The sequence below is a fragment of the Taudactylus pleione genome, unplaced genomic scaffold, assembly GCF_031769625.1.
Source record: "Taudactylus pleione unplaced genomic scaffold, aTauple2 ptg000026l, whole genome shotgun sequence".
NCBI classification, from domain to species: Eukaryota; Metazoa; Chordata; class Amphibia; order Anura; family Myobatrachidae; genus Taudactylus; species Taudactylus pleione.
In genome coordinates this window covers 36,215,097-36,235,686 of record NW_028284428.1, presented here as the reverse complement: position 1 = coordinate 36,235,686, position 20,590 = coordinate 36,215,097, and the positions used below count along the sequence as shown (strand labels likewise).

Genomic DNA, 20,590 nt, shown 5'->3' with positions numbered 1-20,590 from the left:
CACCCTCAATATAAGTGAGCATGGGGAATAGCTGAATTACATGAAATTAATACGGAAATAATAAAACAAACAATATAATCACAAAGCATTTTGAAAATAAATAAAAAAACAAACATTTAAATGTATAATTAGTGGCTTGGAGAGTCCTTTGTGGGTAGTATAAACAAACACTTGGAAAACATTTACCATCACACAAAAGTACATTAAAAAGAAAAATCTGAGAAAACTGGCTGTAAACAGCTTGCAACAAAACTAAAGGTCAATGGAAATTTCAATCCATAAATATTTAAACTCTGTGATCTTTGCATCGCTTGACATGCTCTCTAGAGAATCTGAAATGTAAGTGAAAAGCAGAAACTGGTAAGTAAATGTAAGAGGAGCAGGAATTGTCTGACATGCTGCTCCTCCTAAAACTGTCTTGTCAGAAGACTCATCATAGCATGACTAATCATATCCACTTTTCTGTAACACCAACTGTACAACTTATTCTGGGGCTGCACTTACTTTTCTTCTGCAGTGCTTGCTAAAGAGGAGTGCAACTGGGCAAGTAGGGGGTCCCTAAGTTTGAGATGGGATTCTGACTAACAGGTGAATGCAGTAGGGATGGCTTTGCTAGTGCACTGATCAGTGGTTTCGTTTTGTGCCACTAGGGTGTAACTTACAAGTCAATGTATACATAATGTTTTTGGATAAATGTTTTATCAATCACCATATATATTATAGGTGTACAGTAGTTGCCTATCCAGTATACTTACGTAATCTTGCTACATACTATACACTTCCAGGCACCTTTAACCATTACACGACATGTTTTGCACACACGAAGCTGGCATACAGGGCAAATAGCTCCTCGATTGAAGATTAACCCCAAGGACTTCTGACATCGAACACAGATTTTACCACTATTCTGACGCAGCAGATTCATTTTGGCACCTTTCTTCTTGATTTCCAGAAGTTCATTTTTTAATTTTCTAAAAAGAATGAGATTCTATTTAGAAGAGATTGCTATATTTTCATGCATACAATTCAGTGACTGGTGCATAAGAATTAGGTAGAGAATCTGTACTATCCTGTGACAGATTTGTAAACGGTTTAGTTGTGAACAGCATCAGCTATCTGAATTAATAAAATTAATTAAAAAAAACACATTGAATAAGACCATACCAAGGGGTAAATTTACTAAGATTGGAGTTCTATTAAGAAGCAATGTTGCCCATAGCAACCAATCAGATTCCAGGTATTATCTTCTAGAAGGTGCTAGATAAATGAGAAGTAGAATCTGATTGGTTGCTATGGGCAACATCACTTCTTAAATATAACTCCCATCTTAGTAAATTTACCCCATACAGTATCTGCAGTTACTAAATTATATAAAGACCCTTTCCATTTTGTCTTACTAACATTTTTACAAAACACATTTCAAAAGCAATCACAGAGACGTATTTCGATTTTCAGTTTCTGCACACATAACACTGTGCCATGCCGCTCATTCACCAAACAAGAAATGATAGTGGCTACAAGCAGTCAACAAACACTGACATTGGACAATTAAGAACACTCATTGGTGCCGAGTTGAATGCACACCCATTTTTACAAACTTATCTATACAATAATGCTTTATGTCAAACAATGATAGGCTCACTTCACCTAATACTGTAAGCATTAATAGGTACGGAGCTAGCCTCTGCCATGGGTTTTTAACACATGGCTGGCATTTAATCAGCAAGTTTTCATTTGTAATGATGCTGTAATGATTACTTATTGAGTCTGACATTCAGAGCTAGAGTATAACTCCCACTAAACATTGAAGCAGGTCTGTACTGTATTGTATTATATATAGATGATTATGATGAAAACTGTATTTAGTTGGGTAACGAGGCAGGTCACAGTCGGAGTCCAGCATTCACTTACCGGCTCCAACATTGCTGGTCCACATTTGCATGGCCGCTGCAGCCTTGACTCTTCCCACTAGGTCATATAGGGGTGTGTACAAGGCACTTGTCAGAACAATAGTTTATTTTGGTGATTAGTTCATTATGATCTAGTAACTAGTTCACTAAAAACATTAGTTCAAAAGATTAGTTAATGTAGTTCATTTAGTTCATTATTTCACTGGCTCTGAAACACTGCTGAGAGAAGTGATTGGAAACATACAGTATAACTAGTCTATTACACATACAGTAGGCATTTCTACTACGAGCTGGTTGATGGGTTATGTGGGTGGTATTCATCAAAGCTTGGAGAGAGAAAATTTTGAGAGATAAAATACCAACCAATCTGCTCCTAATTGTCACTTTACAGGCTGTGGGTGAAAAATGGCAGTAAAGCTGGGTACCTATTTAATGATGTGTACCCAGCCAACATATCGTGTGACATATCGTGCAACGGAACCCAGCAAGGGTCCAGGCATCAGCAAGTACATATACACACACACTGCGGAATGCAGCATGGCCCTTGCTGACGATTGCGCCCATCGTACCTGCATGCATGTCTGGCGGGCGATGTCGCTGACAGTGACATTGAGGGTACCCACCACACGATTTTGCCGAAGTGTGTGTACCCGGCATTAGGAGCTGACTGGTTGGTACTTTATCTTTCACAATTTTATCTCTCTCCAAGCTTTCATGAATACCCCCCATAGTCTTGTTCAAATGATCAGATACATTTAATATTTCTGATCTTTTAATATTTTTTAAAAAGCAATCATTTATACAACAATCTAGTAGTGAGATGTTTAGCTCTGTAATGTTAATTAAATTGTTGATATTATTTTTTACTTCCATAATATACAAGTGAGAAAGACCCAAATCAGAATATTGTAACATGTCACTTTTTTTACTTCTAAAACACAGCAACTAAAAAAAAAATCTTACCTTTGCCCCAATCTTATTTTTTTTTTAAATTCCACCCATTGTCAGTGAATGCACACCAGGGCTAGATTAACAATGGGACGGATGGGACTACACTTCCAGGCCTCAACATTAAAATAGGCCTATCATCATTACAGCATGATGATGACCACCTGCCTAGCTGGCACACACAGTCTGCCATAAATCATAAGTATAAAAATTGCATTTCCGTTTTCCTCTCAAAATCAAAGTTTTCTATTTTTTAAGTATTTAGGGAGATATTCTAAGGGTTGTACATGCCAGCTACGCAATTGTAACTACGTATGCAGATCTAGCGATTGTTAGCCATCGTATGCACCGCACTGCATGGCGATCACACTGCGACTACGCACGCAGACAGGAATCCATCCCAGAGTGAGTGACAGGCCGTGAGCACTTGGAGGTAGTGACGGGGGAGTGGTTGCAGAAACGCAGGTGTGCCTGTCCGTTTGGACGCCGGTGCATGGGCGTGCATAAATTAGCCACTGCGATTGCCTATGCATCTTGAGTACTCACTGCGTGCTTTGAAACTTGCAATTTTCTGCGATGGGTCAGAGCTGCTGTAATTGTGCGTGAGGGACCGATGTGGTTCGATGTTAGAGATGTATATGCAGGACTGCGTGGTATTACGGATGTGAGAAAGCAGTAGGGGGCGTCTCTATGATGGCTGATCTGTGGAGGCATTAGCTTATTTTCACAGCACTCTGTCATTTATCTAGCACAGTCTATAAAATGACAGAAGGTGATTGGTTGCTAAGGGCAACTTTTCTACTTGATCTCTCTTTAAGGTTTGATACATGATCATCTCCCTGTATGTCTCGTGGAGTAAACAGAACTACTATACATAGCATGCAGCACTCAGCACTTGTTTTGAGCTAATAGGGAGCGTATCTTGTGAATTAATATACTAAAATGAATCATGAATATTTAGTTCAGCTCCATACAATGCATATATGTGAGCACAGCAGTGCCACACAAGGTAGTTTATGTGACTTGTAAACAAAATGAGCCACTGAACTAAGGGGCTAATTCAGCATTGCACGCAATGGTAATGCTGAACACAAATTCCCGTTTATCGGGATTCTGTGCATGCGCAGGACCTGTTCTGGAATTTGCAGAACGGGTCCTGCGCGATCGCACACAGCCCCTTCTATGTCACTGCATGATTGGCAGGCAGAGGCATTTAAGGGGCAGGGTCGGCCGGCATTCCCGGAAACAGCCTTGTTTCCGTGAGTGGCAAGGCCAGGTGCTGCGTCCACGGACACAGTTTCCTGGCCTCGCAAGCTGGCCAGCCTGAATAAGCTGAGGTGATCCCAGCCTGTTACCTTGGTCGCAGTGCATACACTTTCTGCTGCATTTGCATGCTTGCAAAGATAGAATAGCAAGCTGCTTGCATGCAGCTTTGCAATTCCGTCCCAAGCTGAATCACCCCTTAAATGAGCTACTGAACTATATGCCAGGAGAATGTGGTAGTTTAGAGGTACTGACTCATGCATAACTGTGCTCTATCTCACTGTGTCTCCTCCCACTTCCTTTAGTTCCTGATGAACTAATCATTGCCATAGCTGTGAACTAAATGAACTAGTTCACTTTGAAGATTAGTTCATTTTGAACCGTCCATTTGTGAACGACCCATCACTAGTCAGAACTGATCAACCGGATCAAGTGACCATAACTTCACGGCTGGTGCCAGATTCAAAACTGACCGGTGTATAATATTGTAATACTATTACAGTATTAAACCTTGGTGTATTTATATCTGCCTTTGTCTGAGTATTAGGTGACTTCCTATACTTAGCGGTTTGGAGCTTTGGAGCTCATTCAGACCCGCTCGCTAAGATGCAAACGCTCGCTGCTGCCGATGGTATGCATTGTGAGCATGCGTATGCATCGCAGTGCGCATACCTTAGCGAAAGTTCACAATGCATTCGCTCGCTGCGCATAGACAGCCCAGCAAAGTGAGTGACAGGGGAAGCCATTTGAAGGTGGTAACAGGGGCTGGCCATTAAAAATGGGGGAGTGGAGGTGCAAACACAGGCATGCCTGAGCATCTCAACGGCGTTTTAGAGGTGTGCATAATTAAAAGACAGCATCATAGTACACATCACCAGGCTTGTTTTTACACTGACGTGCTCGCAGTGCTTGTGGCAAGGTATGGTCAATCTCAAGCGCTGCAATCGCATCCGATGTTACCTGATGTACCAATGGTACACTTCCTGGACATGACGTGCACAAGAGGGCATCTTAAGACAGGATGGTGGGTGTCTGCATACACTATGTGATCGCTCTCTAAGAAATACTGGGCGTGCTAATGCATTGTTGTGCGATTGCACTGCCTACGCAATTTGCATTCACATCTTGCGAGCGATCACATCTTGCGAGCGGCTCTGAATCAGCTCCTTTGTTCCTCCGTTATTCATTACGTGCTTCCAGTGTATTACCTGCTTGTTCTGACTATACCCTTGCCTGCTGATTCAGTACCTCACCTGGGCTACTCTGGTTTGACCCCTGGCAACTCCTGATTATTTTTCTAGATATCCATTTTGTTCCATTCATAATGCACTATACATTAATCCCTAACCAGTCTGACTAGACATTACCTTGTTAACCAGTCTATCACACTGAGGGCCTCATTCAGAGTCGGTCGAAGCGGCCGCACGGTCGTACGGAAAAAGGGGCCGGATATGCGTATGATTCCCTCGCAAGTTGCGTCCCTAAGTTCGGATCGGTAGTTGGCCGACCAAGGGGAGGAAGCGGTCGGAAGAGAAAAAAAATACGCCCCCTTCTCGTACGCATTGCACGTCATCTCCGGGCATATAAGGATTAACCGAGACCATCGGGAACCATCGGAACTGGTCGTAGAGTTTAAGGTAGACCATACCCTCTCTTAAGCTCTACGATCATGTCAGTGTAAAAACCTCCCAGGTCACATGTGCCATGACGCTACTTTAATTATGCACTCCCATAATCCGTATGCACTCCCATAAAACGCCGTTCGCATAATGAGGCACGCCTGCGTTCGGATCTCCACTCCCCCGTTTTCAAGCACCTTCCCCTGTTACCACCCACAAACGCCTCAATCTGTCACTCAAACTACCGACCTGGCTGTGTTCAAGGAGAGAGAAATTTCTGATCGTAGCGGCTAGTTTGCGCACGCGCATTGCGAGCTTTACGCATGCGCAGTATAGCGAACATCTGTGGCGTACGACCGTGCGGCCGCAACGACTGACTCTGAATGAGGTCCTGAGAATCTGGGCAGGGGTCTATAGGTAGACTCCACACCTGTCCAGGTAGCTCCAATCCTAGTTGGAGAATTCAGTTTATATTAGCGGTGGTGACAGTTACATGATTGGCACACACAGGGTCCTCGTCCAGTGGTGTTTAACACTGCAGATAATTAACGGAGCGAAAACAGGTACACATGTATATGCATTACAGACTTGTTTTGCACATAATAGTAAATATATTTACTTTGAATAGGACCAAGCAGCTATTTGCATTTGATAGGTGTCATATCTTATCTTGGGATGTAGTTACCATCCCAGCGATCGGGATGCCAGCGCTCAGAATACCAGTGATGAAATCCCGACAGCAGTTGGAATCCCGACCGCCGGCATCCCGTCAGTAAGTATTAGGGTTATGTTTAGGGGATACAGAGTTAAGGTGCATACACACGTAACGATTTTGTAACCAACGATTTTCTGTCAGATTATGTCAGATTTTCCCTTGAAAAAGTGAACGATTTTTTGAACTGTAATGAACGATTTTTACAACGATGAACGAAAAATGTTCCTTCCCTTAATGAAAATCGTTATGTAGGACAGTCTGAAATGGACGATGAACTACAAACTACAAACGGGAGCGCGCTTGAACGATTATCGTTCATCGTTATAACTCAGAAAGTGAACGATTTTTTGAATGATAACGACGTCGTTAACGACAAATCGTTCAAAAAATCGTTACGTGTGTATGCACCTTTAGGCTGCGGGTAAGGTGGGTTAGGGGTTAGGACAGTTACCTAATTGAGTCGGGATTCTGACTGTCGGGATGTAACTGCCGGTATTCTGATCGCCGGCATCCTGACCGCCGGGTTACAGTGCCCAACCCCTTGTCTTGAAACATGACATTATCATTTGAAAACACATATAAATAGTTACGCAAAGGAGAACGGTGAATAGTGAACTGTGGACAGGAGGAAGATAATGTGTGATATTTAAGAGCTGTCTTCTTTAGTTTCTCTGCTCCAAAGTGAAGGTCAGTGAAAGAGGAGTGGTCTCTCATTGTGGGTTTCTGACGGCCATGCTAGAAAAGCAGCCTGCAATTAAATTGGAGGGAGGATTTTTTCAGGCATGTTTTTATTTATACATGCTGAGATTTGATATCTCGCCTACTAGTTCCAATTCTTTTTCTAGGCAGTTTTTCCAAACTGCTTTCCTAGGATTTGTGAAACCGCAGCGTTAATAAATCCAATGATTTGTATCTTGAAATGGCGGATTCCCTGACATTTTATGGTGATTTTGCTTTAATAAATCTAGATAACGTTATCCCCTGAACTGAAATCCATAATCAATCCCAAGGTAATCTGCATATTCACAATGCTATTGATGCAATTAGAGCAGCATTACCACAACACACGCACATAAAATAAGCCCTTAAGCTACAGACATAAGATCTGGAACATTCATCATAATTCAAGTACTTAACAAGATCTAACCCTTTGTACACACACCTACTACGTCAAGGAGTGGATGATTGGAAAGCTTCCAATTACAAATAGCTACTAACACCTACTAACAATGACTTTCCTTAAAGTTTAGCCATCCTTCTCTTATAGAAGCTTCAATCTACTAGAGATCTGGAAACAAAAACAAAACAAAAAAGTACAAAAGGGATACTGGAAATCTAGTATGTCCGCAGGTAAATAGTACAGGGCCTGTAACTGCAGATCAACAAAACAGAGTCTCATGTGGCATCCAGGAAAAAACATATTGGCTAAACCAGGATTGAGATGAAATAAGCAGGTCATTCTTTTCCAACATTCAGCACTAAGGTAGTGATAGAACAGAAGTTATCCATATTATTATTATTATTTTATGCGATTATGGGAGAGATGTACCAAATCTTCTAAAGAGTGGACAAAAGGACAAGCTGTGAAGTTACTCATAGCAACCAATCAGCTTCTACCTATCATTTTATATAAAGTACTTGATAAATGCTAGCTGGAAACTGAATAGCACTGAACCTATTTCCCTATTTTTAAATACTTTTTTCTAGGGATGAGCGGGTTCGGTTCCCTGAGAACCGAACCCACCCGAACTTCGGGGATCCGGGGCGATCCGAGCCCAAGCTCGGATCTCCCTGTCTGCCCCGGATCCCTCTCCCGAGGCAAAACCTCGAGATCTGCTGTCGGATCTCGAGGTTTTGCCTCGAGCGGCCATTTAAAAAAAAAATGCCTTTGCCTTTAATGGGCAAAGTGCTGATTGGCTGACAGAGCCGTCTGTCACGGCTCTCAGCCAATCAGCATTATGGTGCTCATTTGCATGTAGCACAGACTCGTGAGATCCGTGCTACATGCATCTGTGTGACTGACAGTGACACAGAGCACAGATGGGTTAGTGAGACCCGTCTGTGCTGCTGTGTATTTCAATGACACAGATGCACGCACGGACCAGGAGATCCATGCTACTTGCATCTGTGTGACTGACAGTGACACAGAGCACTGACGGGTCCGTGAGACCCGTCTGTGCTGCTGTGGTAAAAATAAAAAAAAAACCTGTGTGAAAAAAGAAAAAAATGGAGTGCCCCCCCCCCCCAAAGAGCAACCAGCCCCGGGCATTAGTGACCCAGTGCTGGGTGTTCTTAAATACTGGGGACAAACGACGTAGGGGTCCCCTGTACTTAAGCACAACCAGCAGCGGGCTAGTCAGAACCAGCGCTGGTTGCCAAAATACGGGCGACAAACGACGTAGGGGTCCCCCGTATTCTGCGCAACCAGCTCTGGGCTCTGATCCGCTCCTGGTTCTGGAAATACAGGGGAAAAAAATTAGTAGGGTCCCCCTGTATGTTCCAGAACCAGCACTGGACTTTTTCTAGCGGGGGGCTGATGCCACAGCCAGGGGAGCCCTTTCACCGGGCCCCCCAGCCGCAGCATCAGCCCTGACCGCTAGTCAGCCCAGGCCGGGGATCCCTGGAGACCCCCCCAATAAAGGGGTCACCCTCTCCAGGGCACCCCAGGCCCAGGCTGATAGCCCGGGGCTATTCCCGCCACCCCTGGTGGCGGTGGGTGGCGGGTTGATTGTGTGGTGTGGTGTAAATAAAGAATATCAAACATTGTATTTACAAGTAGAACTGCAAGTCACAGCTAGCCTGTCCCGCATGCTGGTACTTGGAGAACCACAAGTACCAGCATGCAGGGCATTAAGGGCCCACTAGTACCTGTAGTTCACCTGTAAAAAAAATGTTTAAAAAAACACAGGACACACACACCGTGACAGTATAAGTTTATTAAACATACATACACACACACACACACACACGTGTACACATACTCACCTATGTAACATCGTCCACTTGTCCGGTAAAGTATCCATAGGGGACCTGTGAAAAAAAACATACTCACCATCTCCTATGCGAGGTTCTGTCCTCTTCGTTCCAAAGTAGGCATTCCCGGACTTGGCAAAAAAAAAAAATCGAAAATGCGATCCACGAACTTAGTACCGTTCTATAGAACGGTACTTCCCGAATGAGAGCTTAGCGGCGGGGTATCACCATGAAAACCCCGCTGCTAAGCGTTCATTGGCTGAGAGAGGCCATCTCCCGTCTCTCAGCCAATGAACGGCTCCCTCCATTGTAGTCAATAGTGGGAGCCGCAAGGTTATTAAAGTTTACCCTGCGGTTCCCACCATTGACTACAATGGAGGGAGCCGTTCATTGGCTGAGAAACGGGAGATGACCTCTCTCAGCCAATGAACGCTTAGCAGCGGGTTTCCATGGTGATACCCCGCCGCTAAGCTCTCATTCGGGAAGTACCGTTCTATAGAACGGTACTAAGTTCGTGAATCGCGTTTTCGTTTTGTTTTTTTGCCAAGTCCGGGGATGCCTACTTTGGAACGAAGAGGACAGAACCTCGCATAGGAGATGGTGAGTATGTTTTTTTTCACAGGTCCCCTATGGATACTTTACCGGACAAGTGGACGATGTTACATAGGTGAGTATGTGTACATGTGTGTGTGTGTGTATGTATGTTTAATAAACTTATACTGTCACGGTGTGTGTGTCCTGTGTTTTTTTAAACATTTTTTTTACAGGTGAACTACAGGTACTAGTGGGCCCTTAATGCCCTGCATGCTGGTACTTGTGGTTCTCCAAGCACCAGCATGCGGGACAGGCTAGCTGGGACTTGCAGTTCTACTTGTAAAGACAATGTTTGATATTCTTTATTTACACCACACCACACAATCAACCCGCCACCCACCGCCACCAGGGGTGGCGGGGATAGCCCCGGGCTATCAGCCTGGGCCTGGGGTGCCCTGGAGAGGGTGACCCCTTTATTGGGGGGGTCCCCAGCTCTCCAGGGATCCCCGGCCTGGGCTGACTAGCGGTCAGGGCTGATGCTGCGGCTGGGGGGCCCGGTGAAAGGGCTCCCCTGGCTGTGGCATCAGCCCCCCGTTAGAAAAAGTCCAGTGCTGGTTCTGGAACATACAGGGGAACCCTACTAATTTTTTTCCCCTGTATTTCCAGAACCAGGACCGGATCAGAGCCCAGAGCTGGTTGCGCAGAATACGGGGGACCCCTACGTCGTTTGTCCCCCGTATTTTGGCAACCAGCGCTGGTTCTGACTAGCCCGGTGCTGGTTGTGCTTAAGTACAGGGGACCCCTACGTCGTTTGTCCCCTGTATTTAAGCACACCCAGCACTGGGTTACTAATGCCCGGGGCTGGTTACTCTTTTTTGGGGGGGTGCACGCCATTTTTTTCTTTTTTTACACAGGTTTTTTTTTTTTTTTTTTACCACAGCAGCACAGACGGGTCTCACTGACCTGTCATTGCTCTGTGCCAATCACACAGATGCATGTAGCATGGATCTCCCGGGTTCGTGCTACATGCAAATGGGCACCATAACGCTGATTGGCTTCCTGTCTGCCACTGCAGTGCCACTCCTAGATGGGCCACGTGTTTGTGCCGCCCACTTGTGTCGCTTAGCATAGTCATCCAGCTATCTCGGTGCAACCTTTTGGCCTAAAAACAATATTGTGAGGTGTGAGGTGTTCAGAATAGAGTGGAAATGAGTGGAAATTGATGTTATTGGGGTTATTAATAGCGTAGGAACAAAAAAAAGCCCATTTTATGTGATTTTAGCGTTTTTTTTATTTTTTAAGAAAAATTCCAGATCCAAAACACAAACACAAAACACGAAAAGTGGCCGGTGCACACCCCTACTTTTTTCCCATTTTTTCTTTTCACCCCAATTTTGAAATTAATTTTTTGGGGTGTCCCTATTTTTTTTTTTTTTTTAACACAGTTATTTTTAAAATGTCATTCCCAGGGGTGCAGGATATTATTTTTAAGCCTGCACCCCTAAACCCCAATTCTGCACTTTTTTTCGCGACCTATTCAGTGGTGAAAAGTTATCCCCGGTTTTTTTCAAAGACTTTTCGAACCTGCGAAAGGTCTTTGAAAATTGAATACAGTGTAAAACTAAAACCTGCGATAATGACGTCATAGGTGCGATATTAACGCAAAAACTGAGTTTTCGCTTCATATTGAATTCCCCTATTAATCTATTGCAGAGTCATTATAGGAATATTGGTGTCCAAATGAAAAAATTCTGTCTGTACAGACCCGAGTGGTAAATTTGTGTTCTTAGACTGTAACATTAATTCAATATCCCTTTTCCTTCTAGCTGTTTACGTGCCTCCTCCTTTTTCATACGAGATATTGAAAAAGGCTGCTGGTTTTGTGGCTAATTCTCCATCAACTTCAGTAATATATATGGGAGACTTTAATAATGTATTTAATCCAGACTTGGATAGGTGTCGGGAATCCAGTGAGTCTGCACCGCAGAGTGCCAGTGGGTTTTCTAATTTTATGAATAACCATGGTTGGCTTGATATTTTGAGAATTAAACACCCTGCTATGCTGCAATTTTCTTGTTTCTCCCACACGTATCATTCTTTCTCAAGAATAGATTTAGCTTTAGTTTCTACTAATTTACTCCCTATGATTTCACATGTTGAATATGAAACGAGGTATTTCTGACCATTCTCCTCTCACTATGATAATTGACCTGGCTAGTCCTAAAGGGCAGTCATTTTGGAAACTCAACCAGTTCTGGTTACAACAGATGGGGGCAGGCTCGGAGCTGGAGGCACTTTGGACAGGGTTTTTTTCTCAGATAATTTGGGTTCTACCTCGGGAGCGATGGCATGAGATGCCTTTTAAGCTTATTTGAGAGGTACACTAATAAAATGTATAGCTGAACTTAAATTGTTTCATAGACAAAAGGAATTGGAACTAGAGACCACTTGCAGAAACTTGGAATTAGCTTATTTGAGAGATCACCTTCAATCTTCTAGCTCTAAATTGCTAGCTTCATAGGCAGCCTGAGTGTCTCATTTGCAGCATAAAGCCAGTCGCCGTCTCGCTACACGTATGTGGATAGGACAGGAAGCTACTTAGCCCATTTGATTACCTCATCCTTCCAATATGGTGGCTGAGATTATCGATGATAATGGCTCTGTGGTGTCCACTACCCTTGAAATAGCTGCAGTGTTTCTGTGTTATTTTAAATCGGTATATTCATCAAAGCTATCTTGCAGTCATGCTGATTTAGTGTCTTATGTTGAAAATATTGGTCTGCCTTCCCTGTCTCAGGAAGATGCATCCTTTTTGGATGCTCCTTTTTCAGCAGAGGCGGCTATCACGTCGTTCCCGGGGGATAAAGGCCCCATGGCTGGACGGTATTCCCATAGAGCTCTTTAAAATGCAGGCCTCGCTATTTATTCCACGTTTGTTGGAAGTATTTAACCAATTACTTGAAGATGGTGTATTTCCTCCTTCCATGTCAGAAGCACTGATAATAGTACTGCCTAAACCCAGAAAGGACCATAGGCTGCCTGACTCCTACTGTCCTATATCATTAATCCCTAATGATGCAAAAATTTTAGCAAAAATGTTGTGTTTCAGACTAAATAAGGTAATTCACCCAGACCAGACTGGATTCATGCCCGGCCAATCTACCGCTGTCAATATAACACGTCTTCTTACTCATATTCAGACTTCCCATGGTGAAGAGTCCTCCTCGGTTATTGTCTCTTTAGATGCTGCCAAGGCTTTTGATTCCGTGGAGTGGCTTTTTCTATGGGAGGTTACAAAGGCTTTTGGGATAGGCCCTATGTTCATTAAATGGGTGAAACTATTATATTCTGCTCCTAGTGCCAAAGTTTCCATTAATGGGTATATTTCTCCCTCCTTTGCTCTAGCCAGGGGTGCCAGACAGGGATGTCTCTTGAGAGCATACCACATGGTTGGTGGACTTAGGCTGGGTAATAGAGAGGATAAGGTGGCTAATTATCCCGCATCTATGCCGATAGTTCTGCAGCTTATGTCCATGTTTGCTACTTTTCCTGGCTTGCATACTAATTGGGAAAAATCCCATATTCTTTCCCTTACAGGTGCCTGTCCAGATCACCCCTTGATATCTCTGCCACGTTGCTGGGTAGATAAGTTTAAGTACTTAAGTGTTTGGATTATTAATGCCCCATCTCTAAATGTCCAGCCACAGTTGGGGTATTTGAAGGCCAAAACCAGTTCATGGAGTAAATTGCCACTTACTTTAACTGGCAGGATTAATCTAGTAAAGATGGTAAACTTCTATATAGTTTCTTCAGTCACCTGTCTATATTTGAATATCTATATTCCGTAAGGTGGAGGGTTTGAACTCGTCACTTATATGGGTGGATAAACGCGCTCTTATTAGTTTCTTACTAGGGGTAGGTCTGATAGAGGTTTAGCTCTGCCGCATTTTCAATTTTATTACTTTGCAGCTCTGCTAACACATCTGAGGCTCTGGCTGCAAGATACCTCAGTAAATGCCATTCATAATTTATTAATTTCTCAGGTGACGCCGTGTAATACACCTCTACAGGCCCTGCTAGCTGGTAGGGAACTTACAGCTGGTCCCCAGTTACTTCTGCAAGCTGTGAAAATAAGATAAATAAAATCCTCGGGTTTAAGTACATAGATCCGGATGCCCCTTTATGGCATGCTAAGGTGCTGCCCGAATTATCATCTCTGGAGACAGAGGTAGTATGGGGTGGCAGAGGAATATCCGCATTGAGACATGTGTATGATGGTAATGTACTTAAATCATTCTCGCAATAAAGTAGTGAATTCCATCTCCCTCACACAATATTCTATAGATACTTACAACTCAGACACGCTTTGAATGCTCGGTTTGCAGAGGCGCCTCCGATTCTACAGGATACTGGCCTTAAGTTGTTTCTGTTGTCTGTTAAGTGTTCGTAGAACTACCTTGTATCTATATACCTTTATTATGAATGCACATCATTCTTCTAATTCACAGGTTCTCAAACTCAGTCCTCAGGACCCCAAACAGTGCATGTTTTCCAGGTCTCCTCACAGAATCACAAGAGACATAATTAGCTCCACCTGTGGATCTTTTAAAATGTGTCAGTGAGTAATGACTACACCTGTGTACTTGCTGGGTGACCTGGAAAACGTGACCTGTGTGGGGTCCTGAGGATCGAGTTTAAGAACCACTGCTCTAATTTACTGAGTCTTAATCAAAAGTGGGAGATTGAGGTTGGGCCTATGAACGACGAATACTGGTTTATGGCCCTGGGCGGTCCAAGAATCTATAGTGGCTGTTAGGTAACAGCAAATTCAGTTATTTATATTACACAGGACTTATCTTACCCCAACATGCCTTTTTAGAATTAGGGGTCATTCTGATGTTTGCCCCAAATGCGGAAACCCCCAGGCTGATTTTTTGGCATCTCCTTTGGTTATGCCACAGAGTACTCAATTTTTGTGAAGTAGTGATTGGAGCGATTGCTTCATCTAAAATACCTTGATCTGTTCTTACTCCGGTAGTTTGTATCCTTGATACCTTGGCCGAGATATTTTTGATATGTATATTAGACAATAAATTCTCAATTTATGCACCTTAGCTAAGGTCTGTATTGCAAGGTCCTGGATGGCTAGTACAGGTCCTGAGTTTCGTATGTGGATAGTTTTAGTTAATACTACAATTCCTCATAAGAAATATTTGTATATTACTCACAAGGCCGAACCCAAGTCTGATAAAATATGGCAGACATGGTTATAGTCTGAGTTTGCTGTGTTTTCAATAGATCAGAATGAGCTGCCTAGACTGTAAAGGTGATGTCTGCTTCTCGATCTGGAAGATTAAATAAATTGTTATTTTTGTGCTGATGATCAGTCCTGGTTGTCAAGTGTATATGTTGTTTAATGGTTTACGACAATGCCGTGCCTTATTATGTCCAGCTGCTTTAATTTTTTTTGCGGCTATATTATATTCCCTGTGTAGGATACTGTTGATATTAATTAGCACCAATGTTACTATTCCTTTTTTCTCTTTTTATTCTATAATTTACTCTCTACTGTATGTGTGATTTTATGCATGTGCATTTTGTTTTGTTCATATACTTATTATTTGTATTGTTTTATTTTTAATTGTTTCTAAGGTAAAAAAAAAAACAACAACAAAAACAATAAAAATAACACAATTGAAAGAAAAAACCTGTGGGTTCATGCATGCAATGCTGTAGATGCGATTTAAAAAAAACACGTTTACTTTAGGTTGAACAAAAAGAGACTGAAATATTAAATCTTTCTAAAGTGGAGCATATGTGACTCAGGAAGAGATACATGGAACATGAGGACTGCCAGACTGAACATAAATTAAACATTAAACTCTCAATATGCTGAAATAAAGTGAATTATATTATTTCAGTAGCCAATTTTCCAGTTTAATTCCAGCGAAATATCTCTGATCTGTGACTGGTAATTTGAAAGCCTTTGTTCAGCTGAATAATAACTAAGCACTGTCATTTTTAGCTGAATGCATTTTGTGAACAAATAATTTACATTCAGATAGCATTTATTTCTCTGCAGATAATGGCTTCACCTACTTTGTGAAAATTGGTAGTTGCTTAATTTTACTGTTTGCTGGAGTCTGCTACATTTTTATTTTCACCGGAAAGGTGTGAGACTTCCAATATGTCTATTAGGGGAGCTTTGAACCTGTCCAGTCCTTAGCTGGGAAAAATGATTGTAATGCCATAATATCCCAATATTACCCCTTTATGACCTAAATCTCCATATCCATCTTTACTTTCTTACTGTCCCTCTTTTGTAACTGGATGCTCTGGTAACTACATTCAGTATGAGGGTTCTGGTTGTAGTTTTTCATAGTATACTTGTCAATATTAATTTGGTTAAAAGATTCAGCAAGAATCGCTATTGCGATTACGCACGCAATTGTTGCATCCTGCGCATGCATAGCTGTGCGCGAACCCTCCACTGCGATCGGGACTGCGATCACAGTGACTATGCAGACCCATCGCAGGGTGATTGACAGGAAGTACCGTTTGGGGGAGGTGACGGGGTGGTGGTCGGTGAAACGCAGGCGTGCCAGTGTGCTTGAACGCCGTTGCTGGGACGTGCATAAATTAGCCATTACGATGCCATACGCAGCTTGTGTACTCACTGCGTGCGATGAGGTTAGCAATTCCTGAGTAAGGTCAGACCTTGTGCAAGTGTGCGTGAGGCTGCGATTGTACTCGATGTTACCGATGGTTTTGCAGTCTTGCTAAGTATTACGGATGTGTGTAAGGTAAGGTGGGTGTCCTTAAATTAGACTGTGTATGGCATTGCGATTGCAATCATTAGCATAGTATCGCAGTGAGACTGCGTGTGTAATCGCTATTGTGATCACAATTGTGATCCTTGCTGAATTAGGTCCAGTGATTGTACTGTATATTCATGGGTGAGGGACACAGTCTAATACAATCACGTGCGACATACTCCTGGTATAATCACAAATGAGGTACTGCTGGTACTATGTGAAAGGGGTATGGTGAAGATTAAAAAAGGGGGCCCTAAAACTGCTACCCAAAGGTCCCATATATTTTTAATCCTGCAATAGGCCAGAATTAGGATACAGCATACGGCCAAGAGAGACAGCAGGGTTCTATATATGATACGCTCTGCTATCCTGAGACACCTCAGCACACTAGGAAGTGCATCTTTTATTGAAATACAATAGGACCTCACTAAAGATTATTACGTATCTTACTGTACATAAGACCTCATTTAGATTTAGGGTACAATACCATGTTGTGCTGCAGGCAGATTTGAGAGAGGGGTGTCCGGGCTCCACTCTAAGTTGTGGTGTTAAAATAAAGCTTCCCAATATTGGCTGCAGTTGCTCCCATTGCATGGCATCATAGCTTGTCCAGGTGCACATTTGCACCTCTTAGCTCTATTGGCTCCTCACTCTAAATGAGACCCATAGCATACATTCCAACTACTAAAAATCTTAAATCAGGATACTTCCTTAAAGGGGGCATGACTTGAGCAAGTTGCAATGGGCAGAACCATGACTCAAGGGCATATCCATCATGTCGAAGATGTACTAGGCTGCCCCCAACTCTCAGTAAAAGCCCCATGTAATGCTCTGCCTCTGGTGCATGCGGCACTTGCTCACCGTTGGCAATGGGGATATACCTCCCAAATTCTGTGAGTCAGGACAAATATGCCAATCATGGGACTGTCCTGTCAGAATCGGGACAGTTAGGAAGTACTGTATGTCCATAGTACGGGAGCTTGATGTATGATAAACTCTCTCACTGGCTGATGGTGTGATACAGTCTATGGGCTTGATGATGAATTAGATGCATGCTGGCTGTAAGTTACACTCTAAAAAACCACCTGTAAATAGCTTATTTACGCTTACTGTATATGCTAGGCGCATCCAGCTCTGTAATTGTAATATACGCACCAAGTTTACATCAGACATACATACAGACAAAATTAAAATGACAGTATACTTGTACATACATGACATGGGAAAATAGTAGCATTTTCCATAAAAGCAACTGTCAGTGATGTTAAGTAAGTCACATAAACAGAGAACTTATTGCTATCCCTGTGATCGCAGATCTTACCTTACTCTTTTATCGTCTACTTTCTTTAGGTTTTCATCTCTCTGTAACACAGCCAAAATAGCCTCCTTCTCTTGATCCAGCAAATGAGACAGGTTGAGTATTTCTGTGACTTTAGACATAGTTAATTACTATTAATTGGAAGAGAAGTTAAGTTTTCTGTTTCCCCAAAAACGTTTTGTGATTAGCCTCATTACTGAAAATAAATAATCACAAGTGCCTTCTAGACATAGCACACGCAGTGGTCTTTTGCATTATTCCATGGACAGGTGTACAGTCACTGGAGTTGCACTGAGATTTTTGGCTGTTGGACCATAGGCAATGGAAAATCTTCATTGTTATCCAACCTGGAAAGACAATGAAATGATTACTTGTAACTATGCGGTACAAAATATAAATACTTATTTTTATTTAATTTTTAATTATTAATCAAATGATAATCATGCAATAGAGACCTGATTGCCGTAAGTATTGTACAAGTACTTACATACTTAGGGGTAAATTTACTAAGAATCGAGTCTGATCAAGATGATAATCTCTGGTGAGTTTAGGTATGTGTTTCATTTCGCAAATTTACTAAAGGCAAACTCTGGTGAGTTTGGGAGAGAGTTCTCTCTTCTCATTCGTAAAACTCGGGTGAGATCGCAAACTCGAATCTTATCACCATCAGGCAAACTCGGAAGTACTTTTCACCTAAAATATACAGTTTGCAAATTTACCAAGAATCGAGATGACAATCTTAGGTGAGTTGACAGCAAACTCTCTGCCCAATTGAAGTTTAAAACACTCATCTCCGGAGCTGCGAGTTTGCCAGAAACATACACAGATCAGTGTGATATGTGTATGTTTCTGCCTGTAAATATTAAAAATAGTGGGGGGGGGGAGGTTTAATAAAAAAAATACATAGGGTCCGCCCCCAAAAGCCATAACCAGCCCTGGATTTGTCAGCCAGTCCTGGTTCCGAAAATTACGGGGGAACAAAACGAGTATGGTTTCACTGTAGTTTAGGAACCAGCACCTGGCTGCAGGGCCAGTGCTGGTTTTAAATATAGGGGGGAAAAATTGCGTAGGGGTCCCCCTATATTTAAAACCAGCAACCGACTGGTGTGTAATGCCACAACCAAGAGACCCTATTACCGGGTCTCCATGGCCAAAACATTCTCACCCCAAGTCGGGGATCTCAGGGGAAGTGGGGACCCCCCAAAAAAGGGGCCCCCCTCTCCCGAAATCCCAGGTTCGGACTGAAGTCCGTGGCTCTTCCCCGCACCCCTGGAGCGGTGGGTACGGGGGTAATAAAGTGTTAAATAGTAGTAAACTATTGTATTTTACAGTGGAACTACAGGTGCCAGCATGCCTGCCCTTTGGCACTTGTGGAACTACAAGTGTCAGCAGGCGGTTGGCACCCGTACCCACACTGTAAAATAAATAGTCAAATAAACACAGTACACACACACCATATACAGTAAAGGTTATTACATACACCTAACCCACTCACACATACTTACCTGCTGCCAGATGTTCACGTCCCCTTGTCCCATGTAGAAATCCGTTTGGGTGTACCTGGGAAAAAAATCCTATACTCACCTCCATCTTCGTGCTGCTCTCCGTAGCATCCAGCGGTCTTTCAAAACAACAAAACGAGTTACGCGAATCATGCCGAACAGGTGTTGTCACAAATACTTACACCTCGCGAAATGACAGATGATCGAAATCATCTTTTTTTTCTCACGGGCCACCAGCCAATCAGCGGCCACTTTACATGTAGTAACCGCTGATTGGCTGGTTCCATGAGGGTCCCAGTCAATGAGCGGCCGCTCATTACCACCCCTAATTTCCCAATAATAATAATGGGGTATATTTACTAAAGGTCGATTTTAATCGAATTTGATCAATTTAAAATTGATTAAAAAAACCAATAATAATCAATCAACATCAATGTTTTGTTTCTGGGACTAAATCAACCATTTACTAACAGACAATTTTTGATTTGACTGTGCTGGGGAGAGGGGAGGTTGAGCGGGAGTCAGGACAGCTGTTGAGAGCTGGTAAGAGAAAGAGAAGGGGGTGGGCATTGCCTCACTCCAGCTCTAACTGTGCTTCTGCAAGATATATATACTGTATATATATATATATATATATATATATATATATACAGTCAGGTCCATAAATATTGGGACATTTACAGAATTTTCATATTTTGGCCTCTATGCACCACCACAATGGCTTTGAAATGAAAAAAACAAGATGTGCTTTAACTGCAGACTTTCAGATTTAATTTGAGGGTAATTACATTCAAATCAGGTGAACGGTGTAGGAATTACAATGGTTTCTATATGTGCCTCCCACTTTTTAAGGGGCCAAAAGTGATGGGACAAACTAAACAATCCTAAATCTAACTTTCACTTTTTAATACTTTGTTGCAAATCCTTTGCAGGCAATTACAGCCTGAAGTCTGGAACGAATAGACATCACCAGACGCTGGGTTTCATCCCTGG

At 42.6% G+C, this 20,590-nt stretch overlaps 1 protein-coding gene across 6 annotated transcripts in view; it reads right to left on the bottom strand.

Moving 5' to 3' along the window:
- The window catches only part of SYTL5 (synaptotagmin like 5), a 297,226-nt gene that overhangs the window by 153,574 nt on the left and 123,062 nt on the right, over nt 1–20,590 (bottom strand). For all 6 annotated transcript variants that reach the window (XM_088451681.1, XM_088451679.1, XM_088451682.1 and 3 more), the window contains exons 2-3: nt 18,099–18,442; nt 756–971 (exon numbers count right to left, since the gene is read on the bottom strand). In XM_088451681.1, coding sequence (XP_088307807.1) covers nt 756–971; nt 18,099–18,217 — 335 coding nt within the window. In that variant the 5' untranslated portion in view covers nt 18,218–18,442. The remainder of the gene's footprint in view (nt 1–755; nt 972–18,098; nt 18,443–20,590) is intronic.